Source organism: Heloderma suspectum, chromosome 1 (genome assembly GCF_057233095.1).
Source record: "Heloderma suspectum isolate Gila_16-S chromosome 1, 16-S_ref, whole genome shotgun sequence".
Lineage (NCBI taxonomy): Eukaryota > Metazoa > Chordata > Lepidosauria > Squamata > Helodermatidae > Heloderma > Heloderma suspectum.
In genome coordinates, this window is record NC_139458.1 from 49,592,902 (window position 1) to 49,607,336 (window position 14,435).

Consider the following 14,435-nt stretch of genomic DNA (forward strand, 5'->3'; position numbering starts at 1 on the left):
CGTGTTTTTCTATAAGTAAAAGTTAACATTTATACAATGTTTTGGCCTGAAGACCCACAAAATGGTGTGCAAGAATTAAAATTCATAAGCATAAAACAAAACAAAATGTTCAATTAAATCAGAACAAGATAAAATACTAACATCTCAAAAATAACCGGAGATAGAGAGATTGAAACAATTCAGTCATCATAAAAATCCTGGCAGAAGAGCATGGTTTTCACCATCTGCCAAAAAAACACCAAATATGCCTCTTGGGGAAGGGAATTCTAAAACCTAGGTGCCACTGTAGAGAAGGCCTAATGTCAAGTACCCATCAGCCTAACCTAATAGTGGCAGCACATGGGCAGGACCCCCTTCAAAGATCTCAGTTGGTGAGCAGTTATCATATGGGAGAAATCAGTCCTTTAAATGATGATGATTAAAAATATTTTTACCCCCCTCTTCAGCCAAAAAAGGTTCCCAGAGTACTACAAAGATTAATAAGGGAATTCCTGCCCTCAAGTTTACTCTAACCATGACACAGAAGGGAAAGGGATTGGGAATGAGGAGAAAAGCAAGCTTAGGCGCTAGTTCTTAGTTACAGAATTCTTACAGACGTTCTTCCTGCCAGGGAAGAGTAAAGCAAGGTTCCTCCTCTGACTGATGTACAGGCCCAGATTGGGTCTCCCCCTTGCCATGATTCTTCCTGGGAGGCAGAGGGTGCAGCCTCCCAGTGGCTATTGCCCCCTGTGCCATCCTGGAAGCAGTAAGCCAACTGGGATAGATAAACCAGTGAAGGTAAGTAATATCCAAAAAGTATGATAGCATTACTTTATCTAGAATCATAGAATAGTAGGGTTGGAAGGGGCCTACAAGGCCATCGAGTCCAACCCCCTGCTCAATGCAGGAATCCAAGTCAGAGCATCCCTGACAGATGGCTGTCCAGCCTCGTCTTGAACGCCTCCAGTGTGGGATAGCCCACCACCTCCCTAGGTAATTGGTTCCATTGTCGTATTGCTCTAACAGTCAGGAAGTTTTTCCTGATGTTCAGCCAGAATCTGGCTTCCTGTAACTTGAGCCCATTCTTCCGTGTCCTGCACTCTGGTATAATTGAGAAGAGATCCTGGCCTTCCTCTCTGTGACAGCCTTTCAAGTACTTGAAGACCACTATCTTATCTCCCCTCAGTCTTCTCTTCTCAAGGCTAAACATGCCCAGTTCTTTCAGTCTCTCCTCATAGGGCTTTGTTTCCAGTCCCCTGATCATCATTGCCCTCCTCTGAACCCTCTCCACTTTGGGGCACTTTGTCGAAAGCTTTGCTAAAGTTGAGGTATATGATGTCTACAGCATTCCCACAGTCCACAAGGGAGGTTACTTGATCAAAAAATGAGATCAGATTCGTCTGGCAGGATTTGTTCTTGACAAATCCATGTTAGCTTCGAGTAATCACTGCATTGTTTTCAAGGTGCTTCCAGATGGAATGCTTTATCATCTGCTCCAGAATTTTCCCAGGGATTGATGTCAGACTGACTGGTCTGTAGTTCCAGTCTGTAGATCTATACAGGCTACAGTCATTAAGCAACAGAAGAGAGTATGATCAAGTTGTACAATGTCATTCAGTTCTAGAAATAACCCAGAGCATTTTGACCATAGGTCTTCTTCAGTGGTCAAGTATATAAAAAAGTATATGAAAAGATATATTAAAAAGATTAATATACACATATTTCAGTCCAAACTTCTCACACCTATTAGTTATATAGAACACTGTTTATCTATCCCAGTTGGCTTATTCTTTGGTTTCAGGTTGGGATGTATTTCCCGTTGGTCTGATTCATAATTTGCCACCTTTCAGCTCTCCAGTGCCAGGGCAACTCTGTCATTTAGTTTAGGGGGCAGTCCTGTCGGGACAGTCGGCTGCCTCTGAACTTGGAGGCGGCTGACTATCCAACGCAGGGAGGGTGGAGCACAGTGGGGATCCTCTCCTCTGCCCATCCTGCATTTGCAGCTAGACAGCCAATTTTGGGACGTGGGAGTGTGAGGGGGGAGGTGGAATGACGCTTCCGCGGTCTCCTCCCTTCCCCTGGGAATGTCCCCCTTTTGCCCACTCTGCACTGTGGTTTTGAGTGTGGAGATGGGGAAGAACCGTGCCACCTACAAGGCAGCAGGGGAGGGCAAGGAGAGTGTGGTTTCTGGGAACCAAGCTTGGAGAAACCAAAAGATCCTATGGCCATCTAGACACTGTCTAGTGGCCATAGGATTGCTCTCTAAGTTAGCGTTTAGAAGTCACATGACATAGTTATAAGCGAATGGTGGAAAAAAGTGAGTTTGTGTCAGAATCCAAATCAACATGAGTGCTAACAAATTAATTTGTGCTAACATAAGGGACTATATTTGTGTAATGCCAATAGCGTTAGCTGGCAGAATGGGTTTTCCGGGGAATCCTACCACGCTAGCTAACTCTATTGGTGAGCGGTCCCTTATACTGGCACAACATAATTCATGTTAGCACTCATCTCTACTAGGATACTGCCCCTAGAGTCTGTTAGATGCTTGATCAAGCCTGAGGAACAACAAACCTGATGTGTTCTAGGAGTTATTAAATTTGGATTCTGCATCTTTATCAACCTATATATTTTCTCAAGAAACAGGTTTGGTTTTTTGTTTTCGCAATGGTGTCAAATCTCCAGTGATCTCTCCCTCCACAGGACACTGATCTTGTCATTGTTACCTATAAAGAGGTCATTTCCTATTTTTTCTGGGCTCCTCCACTTATGAGTAAAATAATTTAGATTCCCAAATCAAGATCCTGTCTATTGTAAGCTCCATGTTAACAAAAGAATGGATGACTGCATTTATGAATTCAGTCATTTACGACATGTTCAGTGGAGACACGGCTACTTGTAGCATTAAACCCACTGACAAATGAATGATTAGTCCCTCATTGTGCTGAGCTGTATGCTTCCCATTTGGACCTGATAAGTATCTTACAGATTCCACCACGTTGACTCTCCTGGCAAAATGAATGTAACTTTGCAGTTGCAGGAAACAAATTGATGGTAATTTACCATTCAGAACAGAACTTCTCTTTGAAGTTAGCTTTTGGTTGATTTTGGCCAACATCCTACAAAGTAATGTGCTTATGCAGCCAGAGGTTTCTTTGAAGTTCACATGGCTTAACAAGCAAGCTGATTTTAAGCTGAATAGCAACTTGCCTGTTTGGCCATGAGGGTAGCCACAATAGAAGCTTCAAAGATGAGTTCTGACTAGACATACAGCTCTCCTCTCTGCATGCACACACAGCTTTGTTGGATTGCCCAGACTTTGTGGTTTTTAAAATCACTAGTGCCAAGAGAGATCACAACGTGCAACAAATAGTCTCTTAAACTAAGATATATATTAACTGAATACACACACTTTTTAAATAGTGTGAGGGCTAGTTCACTGTAATATTGCTGTTTGGTTATATACATTGGTAGGATACAGAAATGACATTTGGGCTTCATGACTTGAAAAGTAATGGCTAGACTGTATGAGTGGGTCCTCACATGTAAACACATAGGCACACAGACCCCACTTAACTGAATGGTTCTGAGCATGGCAACAGAGTATACACAAGCCTGTGTCATACTTATATAATCCACACACTCTGGGAGTACATGTATCAGCCCTGGGTCAGTACAGGAATTAAGTTACATAGATACAAGCTAGACATACATTTGGCAGCACAAATGCTTAGCTTTATTCTTTTGAATTATAGTGTGACTTAACTTTAAATACATACCTGCAGGTAAGGGGGGCTTGTGCAAAATGAGAACGCACTAGCTACGAAATAAGAATATTGATACAGTATAACACATTACAAATGTAGATGGAGAATCAGAATAAGAACCAAGCATTTTATGGAACAGACTCCTCACAGAAAGGCCACCAAGCAAAATATTAATCAAGAACATTGCCTCCTGCCCTGATGCTGTAGAGTTTCCTTCTTATACGGTCTTCTTCTTCACAGCTGGTAGGGAGGATGGTAGGAGTATGGGTGGAGTATGGCTTGCCTCAACACTAGGCAGATGTAAAAGCAACAGGTGCTGCTTTCTCTGGGTCACAAGCTGGCAGCATTTAATTACCTTTCCACAGATGTTATTTCAGTGCTAATAGTGGTACAAAATCATGTGTGTGTGTGTGTGTTTCTGACACTACTTGGTGTTTTAAGTAAGGTTATGTTTAACAGAAGCACTAAGGGAGTAATCCTATGGCCAGTAGACACTGTCTAGAGGGCCATAGGATATGCTGTTTTCCGGGAACCAACCTCAGAGCCCGTGCTCCGAGGTTGGTTTGCGGAAAACTGACCTCCCCCCACATCCGCGCTGCCTCAGAGGCAGTGCAGAGAAGCCCCATCCTCCATACTTTGAAGAGGAGTGCAGAGTGACTGAAAAGAGGCATTCCAGGGTGGGGAGAGTGGAGCTGCATGTACAACGCATCCAATGTGTCGTACAGCAGCCTCCTCTCCCAGTCCCCCCCACCCCCGGTGGCTAGACAGCCAAAAACGGCTGCCTAGTGGAAAATAGCACCGCACGAGAGGCACGGAGGGAATGTTCCCCTGCCCCCGTGCCTCTCCTGCCTTGCTTTGGATAGGCAGTCGCCTCTGAATTTTGAGGCGGCCGCCTATCTTGATAGGATTCATAGAATAGTTTTGCGCCCTAAATAGGATTGTGCCCTAAATATCACAAAACTGCTGCTAGTTTCCGGAGGGGTAGCTGTGAAGCAGCCAGTGTCCTTGAAAGCTTGTGCCAGAATAAATTTGTTAGTCTTTAAAGTGCCACAAAACTGCTTAGGTTGATAAGGAAACCACTACCATTAGTATTCAGATAAAATGTGCAGAGATACCATTTGTACTATGAGAGTCAGCAAACCATATAATTTTGACTGCAGATGCAAAAACCACTTCAGAGAAATTCTATAGACTTCAATGAAACTTCTGACATTAGTCCAAAGTTAGTCCATTAAACTCTAATATCAGACCAATACATGCATAAAACTTCTATGATGGCACAATATGTATATTTAGACTGCAATCCTATACCCATCTACCTGGGAGTAAGCCCCATTGAACTCAATGGAGTTTACTTCTGAGAAGACGCGTAGGATTGCACTGGTACTCAGATGTAAGTCTGACTCACTAGTAGTAAATATGGCAAAAGTTGCAGTCAGAAGTAAGTCCCATTGATTTCATAAATGATTTTTTGGCAATTGCAGCTTTATATGTATGATTTATTTAGGATTGAGGCCTTACGGTTTGTAAAGTATAGGCATTGCTCTAGTTTGGCAAACTGATCCAAGCTAAATACATTGGGTTGGATCCAAATTAGTCTGAAACCAATGGGACTTAGTCATTACTAACTTATGTCCCATTGATTTCAATAAGTCTGCTCTAAGTGTTACTAAATCTGAATCCAACCTACTTACTTAGAAGTCCCACTGTTCTCATGCTTTCAAGTGAGTGCCAACTTAAGAGCACGACCAAAGGATGATCCTCTCAACTTTTCTAAATGTGGATTAGGTATCTGGTTATACCTCATTCACTCTCCAAATGAAGTAAGACGGTCAGACAAGAAGAAACGGCATACTACGCATACTCAAGGGCGCTCTTTTGCTCATATGACCTCCTCATATCCCAGGGCTGAGGCCTGGGGTTGAAAATAATAAAGAGGTTCGGCGCCAATCTTCGTCTAAGGCCCCGTCATTTCTATGGGTCTGCTCTAACACCAGATAACCACCTGATTTGCGCCCACCATTCTGAAACGAGCCACTCGCGCTAACGGGCGCGCTCCGTCGGCCTCTAGGGCCGCCAATACTCCCTCCCGCTGGACGCAATCGCCCGCCGTCGCCGCGCGGAGGCCTCCTCCCCCCGTCACGCAAGCCGCGGCGGGTCACGTGCCGGGGGCGGAGGCAGAGAGCCCGGCCTTGTGTCGGTCGGAGCTGCCGCCATGCTGCTGCTTTCGCTGCCCGGTGGCCGCGTCCACCTCAGGCCGGCCTTCCTCTCGCCCCTCCTCACGCTCCTTCTCCTCGTCCTGCTGCCGGGCCCTGCGCGGCCCATCTCTTTCCAGCTGCCGGGCAAGGCCCGAAAATGCCTGCGGGAGGAGATCCACCGCGACACGCTGGTCACCGGCGAGTACGAGGTCGCCCCGCCGCCAGGCTCGTCCAGCGGCCCGTCCGCCAACCTCAAGGTGCAGCCAGCCAGCCAGCCGACGGGGGTGGGGGAGCGAGCTGGGGGCTCGCCCGGGTGGAGGGACACCCTTTTCGCTCCAGCGACGCCGGGAGATCCGCCCAGCACATAACGGCTGGGGGCGGGGGAATAATCCTACTATTGCTAGCGCGCCACCCATGTTTCCCCGCCGTCAGGGGGCGCGGAGCCGTGCCCAGAGGCGGTGCGTGGGCCTCCCCACCCCGACCGTGTGTTACCAGCCACGCTTTGGCCTTCCCGGCCCTTCCACTTCTTGGGACACGTCAGCCTATCCCGTCTCTCCTCAGGAGGCCGAAATACAGAAGCAGGAAATAAGCCCAGCGCTGTGCGCTTGCGGGGAGGAATCGCCCGCAGGAGCGTCAGGCCCTCACCAGGGTTGCTCCTCTCCCTGTGCGCAACAGGCTATTCCCCTGCTATAGTTCTCTCGCTGAATCGTACCACCGCCTACCCACGGCTCCTCTTTCAATCTTGATTTACTCCAGCTTTGACTTCCGGCCCAACAGTCTTTTGCTTCTGAGTTCTGCACAGTTACTTTCAACACATAGTACAGGAAGGCTACAGGCCAGGAGTGGGCAACTTGTGGCTCTCCAGATTTCTTTTTTCCTACAACTCCCATCATCCTTCACTATTGGCCATGGACTGTTCTAGGCGTAAACATCTGGAGGGCCACAGGTTGCTCATCCCTGTTTTGGGATGATCCTCAGAATAAGTGGCCTGAGGGATTGCATCCCAAGCTGCAAGAGACTGAGAGCTCTATTAGCATCAAAGAGAGAGCAGGAGAGTGGCTGTTGGGATGTTGGGTAAAGGAAGAATGCTAGTGATGAGGTGGCGCAGCTGTTTGCAATCTGGTGGCATGGCAGGACTAAGCCCATGCCATGAAAATCAGGGCACTGGGTTTAAGCTTTTGCAAGTGCCATTGTATGTAAAAGAACTACTTGTTACAAAGATCATGGGTCTGCAAACACAAATAGCAGCTCCAATTTAAGTGTTTCTTCAGGTAATACCTAGTTCACTATCCTGTGTTACATAATCAGCATGTTGTATGCTCTTGTGCTAGCAATAGCCAATAATGTGGGACAGAAAACACACAGTGGAATTAGCTGCAATTAGTCATTATGAAGACAGAGAGGGTCCTTCAAGTGGGGCTGTTTTCAGCATTGTCACCATGCTCTTTCTAATGTGTATATCTGCCCTAAGTTTTTGAAGAAAGGATTCTGAATCCACAAGGCCTTGCTAGAGGTCTTTGGACAACAGACAGCATGGTAGTAATGTGGAGAAGGAGAATGGCAACTGTTAGAGTGATGTGTCAGTCATAGGATATGCAACAAAGGCTGTATTCCTAACCACCCTTCCTTGGGAATAAATCACATTGAACCTGTGCCCAGGTTCAACCTAACTTTTAACTTAAGAACCTTTTTAACTTAAAAACATTTAAACTGCCCACTTCCAAAAGTACACTCTGAAACTACAGCAGTACATGTTTCGGATATGAACTTTGTAGGGTGTGTGTGCGTGCACGCACAATGTTCTGTTATAATTTTAAGCATCTTGAGTTTGATAGTTTACTTTTTTCTTTTTGCAACATAGGTTTGGTAATAACCTAAATCATTGTTGCTATAACAGTACTTCACCCTCACCCAAATGCTAATTATCCAGGAGCGCTCTAGCATGCTGGTTAATGAAGTCTTAGCTTTGTGTATTAGGCCTTCACTTCCTCTGCAAGCCCACAGTGGGGCAAAGGAGTGCTATACACTAGGAATCAGTGTTTGGGTTCTGACTTTGGCAGTTCACTAAGTAGCCCCCAAGCAAATAAGGCTGCTCATCCAGAATAAAAATGTCCAAGGCTGGTTGTTGTGGAGCAACTACTCACATAAGTGTCTTAACTGTCAGGGATAGGTCTTCCAGTTATTAGTGATCACATGCTAATTTCCTTTCCAGAGGGACAAAAAGCCATGTGAATGCTGTTGCTCAGAAGAGCATAGTCTCAGAGAAGCAGCTAACTGGGACTGAAGTGATTCTTAGTCACTGTGCCGTTTTTGGTGTGTTCATAATACTTCATCACTGTGTTGTGTATTCTCTTATTGTGACGTCTCAGCATTAACAGTTATACTTTCTGTTCTTGAAGAATGTATCCAATATGCCAGTTGGCTGCAAGGAGGAGGTTCTTTAATGACTGTCATCCCACTAGATCCCTGTTGTGTGGGCGCTTATTGTTCAGGCTGGCAATGTGGGGAAGAAAGCTGTGCTTGTGAAGGATGATGATGTTACTGCATGTAATGCCAGAGCATTGTGGAACATCTTTCAGGCTGGTTGCTCCCCCACAATTGTGTAGGCTGACTTTTAAACAGTTTGCCCTACGTGTACCTAGTTTGATGGACATTGTGCCTGCCTGTATGTAGGCAACTGTCATCTGATGCCAGAGGAAAAGAAAAGTAGAGCTGGCCCAATAGACTTTTGGACGTGCACCAGCTAATGCTGGGAAGGAGCGAGCTTGGGGTTGGGAGTGGTGCATATCAGCCCCTTTTCTATGAAAGAACCATACTTGAGGATCCTCTAACCTTTTACTAAATTACTGAGACCTTAGGTGGCTTTTAACATGCTTTAAGGAACTCTTTAAATATTATTTTATATTATGCTCTTTTGGCATTGGGGAAAATGTGCAAATGTAGTGTCTCATTTAGTAATTAGGCTCAGTTGTGCAATTGTCTGGTCAGTATCACCTGTGGCTTGCTCTGCTCAGAATTGCTGTAATGTATGTTCAGTGAAGTAAATGAGTTCTCCCATCACTCTCCGCTGCCTTCTGTTTCAGTGAGTGCTTTTATGGGAATGTTACAGCTTTAACATGTCAGAAGAGGCTAGCGAGGCAGATTTTTTTTTGACAACTCTAATTCATCAGAGATTATTTTCACTACAGTTTTAATCTCTTCAGCTATGGTGGGAGTGAAGCATGCCGTGTTTTGGGAAGATGTTAATCTTCTGTCTCCCCCTCCCCACCCCCATATTTTAGCATAGGACTAGGATGTTAACCTGTTTGCCTTTCGTATTCTTCATTTCTCCACAGATCACTGACTCTGCTGGGCATATTCTGTATTCCAAGGAAGATGCTTCTAAGGGCAAATTTGCTTTCACCACGGAAGACTATGACATGTTTGAGGCCTGCTTTGAGAGCAAACTCCCTGTGGGTGAGTGTGAAAGGCCCTGTTATGCTTCTTTTCTTTCCCTTCTCTCTTTGTAGACTGCATTTAAAAGGATAAGATTTGGATGAGAGACGGGGGGCATATGCTTTGCCAAGTGTTTTGAGATCTTTTAGAGTGAAAGAAACATTTAATCACTGGTGAAGGCCAGTTGCTGCAATCCTTCCCAGAAGTACTTGTATTTGAGGAATGGTGAAATCAGAATTGTCTGGACTGAAAAAGAAGTTATAGTCCAGGATGGAGGACAAGAAGCACAGGATAAGAAAATTAGACTTGTGGCTATGACAGAAATCTCATGAGTCTCTTCAAGAAAGAAACCCCTTGCTGTCTTCCACATCAGATAGATATGTGGACTCTTGCTGGAATTTAATATGGGAGGGGGCCCCAAATCCCCAAAACCTTGCCTGCACACATCCAAAATCAACAGGATGTGGGCACAACAAACTGCTTCCTCCTATTCACAGCCAACAAACCCAGGGCTAATTTTGCAAATGATTCATATTTCTTCCTGAAGTAGAAATTACATTTTTGTGCCCTGTTCTTATGCCACATGCAGATGGGATCCCACCATCTGCACACTGATTCTTTTGTACAAGAGGCACGGAAAGATTCTGTTATTCTTTATTTTATTTATTAAAAACCTTTCTATAGTGCTTTATATTAACAAATATTAAAAGTAATTTACAAAATAAAATAATACAAAAATCAGCAACAATAAAACAAGATAAAAAACCCAAACAATTCAAAATAAAGATGCTGTCTAATCTGGCGGTAGTGTATGCAGCCAGTATCATGGTCAGGAAATGCCTGTTGAAATAAGTTTTCAGTATGTGTTGAAATAATAATATTGTCAGAGTATGACTTATATCCAAGGGGAGGCTGTTCCAAAGAGTAGGTTTTATCGCTGTGAAAGCCCGCTTCTGGGTGGTTGCCAAGTGGATAACTGATGGCTGTGGCACCATCAAGAGGGTTTCATCTGCAGATCTCAGTGAGCTAGCAGGACAATGTGGGAGAAGGTGCTTCCTCAGGTAAGCTGGTCCAAAGTTGTTACTGTAGCCAAGCTATCCTGTCCAGGAATGGTTGTAGCTGGCATACCAGCCAAAGCGCATAAGAGATACCCCTGGCTGCTTCAGCCACTTGGGCTTCCAGTGACAAAGCTTTGGCATTCCCTCACTCAGTGAATCTTCTTTGCTCTGCGGGATCCCAATATTAGACCAAACTTGGTGCTAACTCTTGTTTTGCCCCTATTGGTTCAAAGTATGGCCCCCTATTGAACACTGGAGCACTTCCTACTCCTTGGAGATGGACCTTGGTCTCTTGGTCAATCAGTTGCTAGCATCTTTGAGCCAGCCAGAAAGCCCATTTCTGGTACACGCATGACACGTGGTTGGTGTGTTCTGTCATGAGAGGAAGAAGGGGAAGTGTGCAGTACGTCGGTTGTGTACCCAGGCCGTGGGGGCAGTTGCCTAATAAGTCTTAGAGCTGACATTTCCTTTGGGAGTGACGCACTTGCCCTTCTTTTTGCCAGACATCTGGGTTGACATTCAGGGCAAATAGCCCATAGTTCTCCAGGCGTATTTTTTGCTACTGCTTCTGGTCACAAATGGGCAGCATGTGTCTTGCAGAAGCCTTGCTGAGGCTTGAGGAACCTTCCTGCTTCTCATTGTCACAGCTGGAACTCATGGGTTGAATGCCTCCTGTACTTAAAATGGGACATCACAGAAAGTGTTCTGCTAAATGGTGCTGAATGGAGCTAATATCAGTAATGCAAATAGAATATAATAAATACAATAAAACAGCATTGAAATACAAAGTAACAAACATAAAAACAGAGCAGGTAAAATATCACTAAACCCCATCAAAACAACCATTTAAAACCAATTACAATATATTTGCAAGTTAGCTTATGGGCCAAAGGCTTGTGTAAATAAAAATGTAATTGTCTGCTGGTGGAAGGTTATCAAAGATGGGGCTAAGCTATAACTATTATGCTGGGAGTGAAATCTGCTGCTGCTTTTAGAAGGAGAGTAATTTCCCTGGCTGAAATTGTATGTTTTCTGAGGGTAGAAGGAAATAGGACTGGGATTTTGTCAGAATGCTTGTTTAATTACGTTTGCCTTTTGAAGGATACCACTGAATTATCCATGCCTCAAGACAAGTAATTAAGAGCTTCATATTTGTCTCAAACACATGCAGTTCTTATATCAGCACAGTGCCTTGTAGTGGGTCTAAAGAAATTGGAATGTCCCTAAATAATAGACCTTTGTACTATCTACATCAGCGGTCCCCAACCTTTTTGGCACCAGGGACTGGTCTCGTGGGAGACAATTTTTCCACAGACCGGGGGAGGGGATGGTTTCGCTGGTGGACTTCTGGCCGCTTGGATGCAAACGGCGTCCGTGTAGTGCATGCCATTTGCATCCCTATTCTTTGCAGTAATCGGCTACGTAAAGATTTACGTAGCCTATTACTTGCAGAACAGGGACTCAAAAGGACTATGCTGCAAGTCCCTTGGGCTGCAATCCCATACCCACTTACCTGGGACGAAGCCCTACTGACAGCAGCGCAACTTACTTCTAGTTAGATATGTACGGGATTCCACAGTGACTAAGCTACAGCAGTTCTAACACCAGAAATAAAAGTCTTAACATCCACAGCAACTACTGGCCGTGCCCCAGAACTTGCTCGATTAAATAATTATGAATCAGCATTATAAAAGCTTTCCAGGGCTGACCTTTGACATTAATATAAAATAATAATTGACATTAATAACATAAAGTTATTATTATTGCCCACAAATACGTCCCACTGTGATCAATGCGGCTTAACACCCCAGCATGTTTAGGATTGCATATTACTAATATGGAATTACTTTAACTTTCGTCATCATCAATAATGCCAAAGGTCGACTCTGCTACGTTTTTATGATCCTGGCTTGTTATCATTTCTTTAAATGAGGAGGCTCCAGGCGCAGCTGTGGCACAAACAGAGAAGCCCAGCGACGGTGGCGGCTTTCCCAGGCTGGCTGCTTGCTGCCCCATGAACAGCCTCCTGAGGAAGAGGCATGCTGCTCCGTCCCTTTTATTCATACTCACATCCACACGTGCTCAGGGTCCGCCTTCGGTGGGAAGGCTTTTCAGCCTTGCTTCTCGCCAGCCCAGCCATGGAGGACTCACTGAAGTAAAGCCTGTAGTCCAGGCTGTTGGGGCAGCTGCGCTCCTCCACGCAGTAGCCGGCCATGGTGCCTACTCCAACCCAGCTCCGTGAAAGCGTGGGCCGTGAGAGCACAGAGAGAAGGAGACGCGCCCTGGGCGGCACCACCCCACGCCGGCCGCTTATTAGCCGGGGCCACGCCCTCCTCTCCTCCCATCACTGCACAGGCGCACAGTACCCTCCCGCTTCATTTCATCAGCCACACGCCATGCCGGGTACAGCACTGCGCAGACCCAGCAATCCTAATCGGTTTCTCACACCCCTACTGCGGCCTGGTTGCTAACAGGGCACGCACTGGGACCGGTCTGTGGCCCGGCAGTTGGGGACCCCTGATCTAGATTATTGGTAGTTTTTGACATACTGCCAGTGGAGTGGTTGAGGATGCTGTGTCAGTCATAGTTACAGGGTTATATCTGCCTTGGGAAGGCAGAGCCAGGACAACAGACACTTCAGGCCGTTGAGCCAAGTGGAGTCTGAGCAAATGGGATTTCTCAAGCATTTAGCCACAAAAATGGGGAAGAGGAAGTGAAAGGCACAACTTTTTTAGAGACCGTAGCAGAGGGAAGAGCTGGCTTGCAAGATTTAGGGAGGTCCCCATGGTGAGCTCTATATTGCTATCACAGGGCTCTTTCCTTGCGTCACTCACTTTGCTCCTGGGGCTGCAAAGTCGTGTCTGTGCAATTCTCTAATTGCGGTGTTCCTGCACCTTGTACTATGTGCTGAAGTTTGGGAGGAATGGATAGTATGTGCCAGACATTTCTGCGGGATCAAATTTTACTTATTTGTCTTAAATGCAATGTTGTGTCCTTTCAGCCGGAATATCTCCTGAAGATCCATTGTGCGGAAATTACTTGCCCAATATTATTATGTTTAATAACAGGCATATGTTCAAAGCCAAATCAGGAGCACTCCATTCTTTTTCTTGCTTTTCTCTGATTATACCTTGCCTAAATTTGCAAAGATCCCATTTTGTTAAAAAGATCCTTCCTACTGAGCAAAGGAAGGGCTGCAGTGGCTTAGCGGTTAAAACGCTGAACTGCAGACTGGAAGGTCGGCAGGACAGCAGTTTGAGACCCGAGTGCTGCGTGACGGAGTGAGCTCCCGTCTTCAGTCCCAGCTCCTGCCAACTTAGCAGTTCGAAAGCAAGAAATTGCAAGTAGATAAATAGGTACCACTTCAGCGGGAAAGGTGACAGCGTTCCGTGCACCTCGGTGTTCAGTCATGCTGGCCACATGACCACGAAAGCGTCTTCGGACAGCGCTGGCTCTTTGGTTTAGAAATGGAGATGAGCACCACACCCTAGAGTCGGACACGACTGGTTGGGGACACCTTTACCTTTTTACTGAACATATAAGGAGCAATTGTTTTAAAACCATGAAACACTGAGAACATTTAAGTGAGTTTTTATGAATGGGAGTTGGGCATATTGGCAGGCACAGAGAAAGCTTCAGGAGATGGTTCCCTCTCTCAGCCTTTCCTGAGGGAAAGGCCGAATGAGGGGGGAAGCACCCGCTCTTGGGTACTGCGTTCTGAAGGCAATCAGTGTACCATCAGGAAGGGGTGTCTAATGCTCCCCTTCTCCCAGTCTTTCCTAATAAAAAGGCGGAGTGTAGGGGAGTGCGTGTTGTTGAATTCTGCTTCCCAAATGAGCACACAGCACCTTTGGTCAGCAGCACTCATGGAGTCTTTTCTGAGCATAATGTCAGATGGGGTGGGAGCACGTGCTGTTGGGCGATGCTTCTTGAAGGCACTTCTTACACCTTCAGGCTTCCTGTCACTTGGCTTTTCCCGAGGCTCACCAGTATGAAGC

General features: G+C 45.7%; 1 protein-coding gene across 1 annotated transcript in view; it reads left to right on the forward strand.

Annotated features, from left to right (window-relative positions):
• The first annotated feature begins 5,934 nt into the window (after nt 1–5,934).
• The window catches only part of TMED10 (transmembrane p24 trafficking protein 10), a 37,899-nt gene continuing 29,398 nt past the window's right edge, over nt 5,935–14,435 (forward strand). The window contains exons 1-2 of the mRNA XM_084842063.1: nt 5,935–6,201; nt 9,280–9,400. Coding sequence (XP_084698189.1) covers nt 5,962–6,201; nt 9,280–9,400 — 361 coding nt within the window. The 5' untranslated portion in view covers nt 5,935–5,961. The remainder of the gene's footprint in view (nt 6,202–9,279; nt 9,401–14,435) is intronic.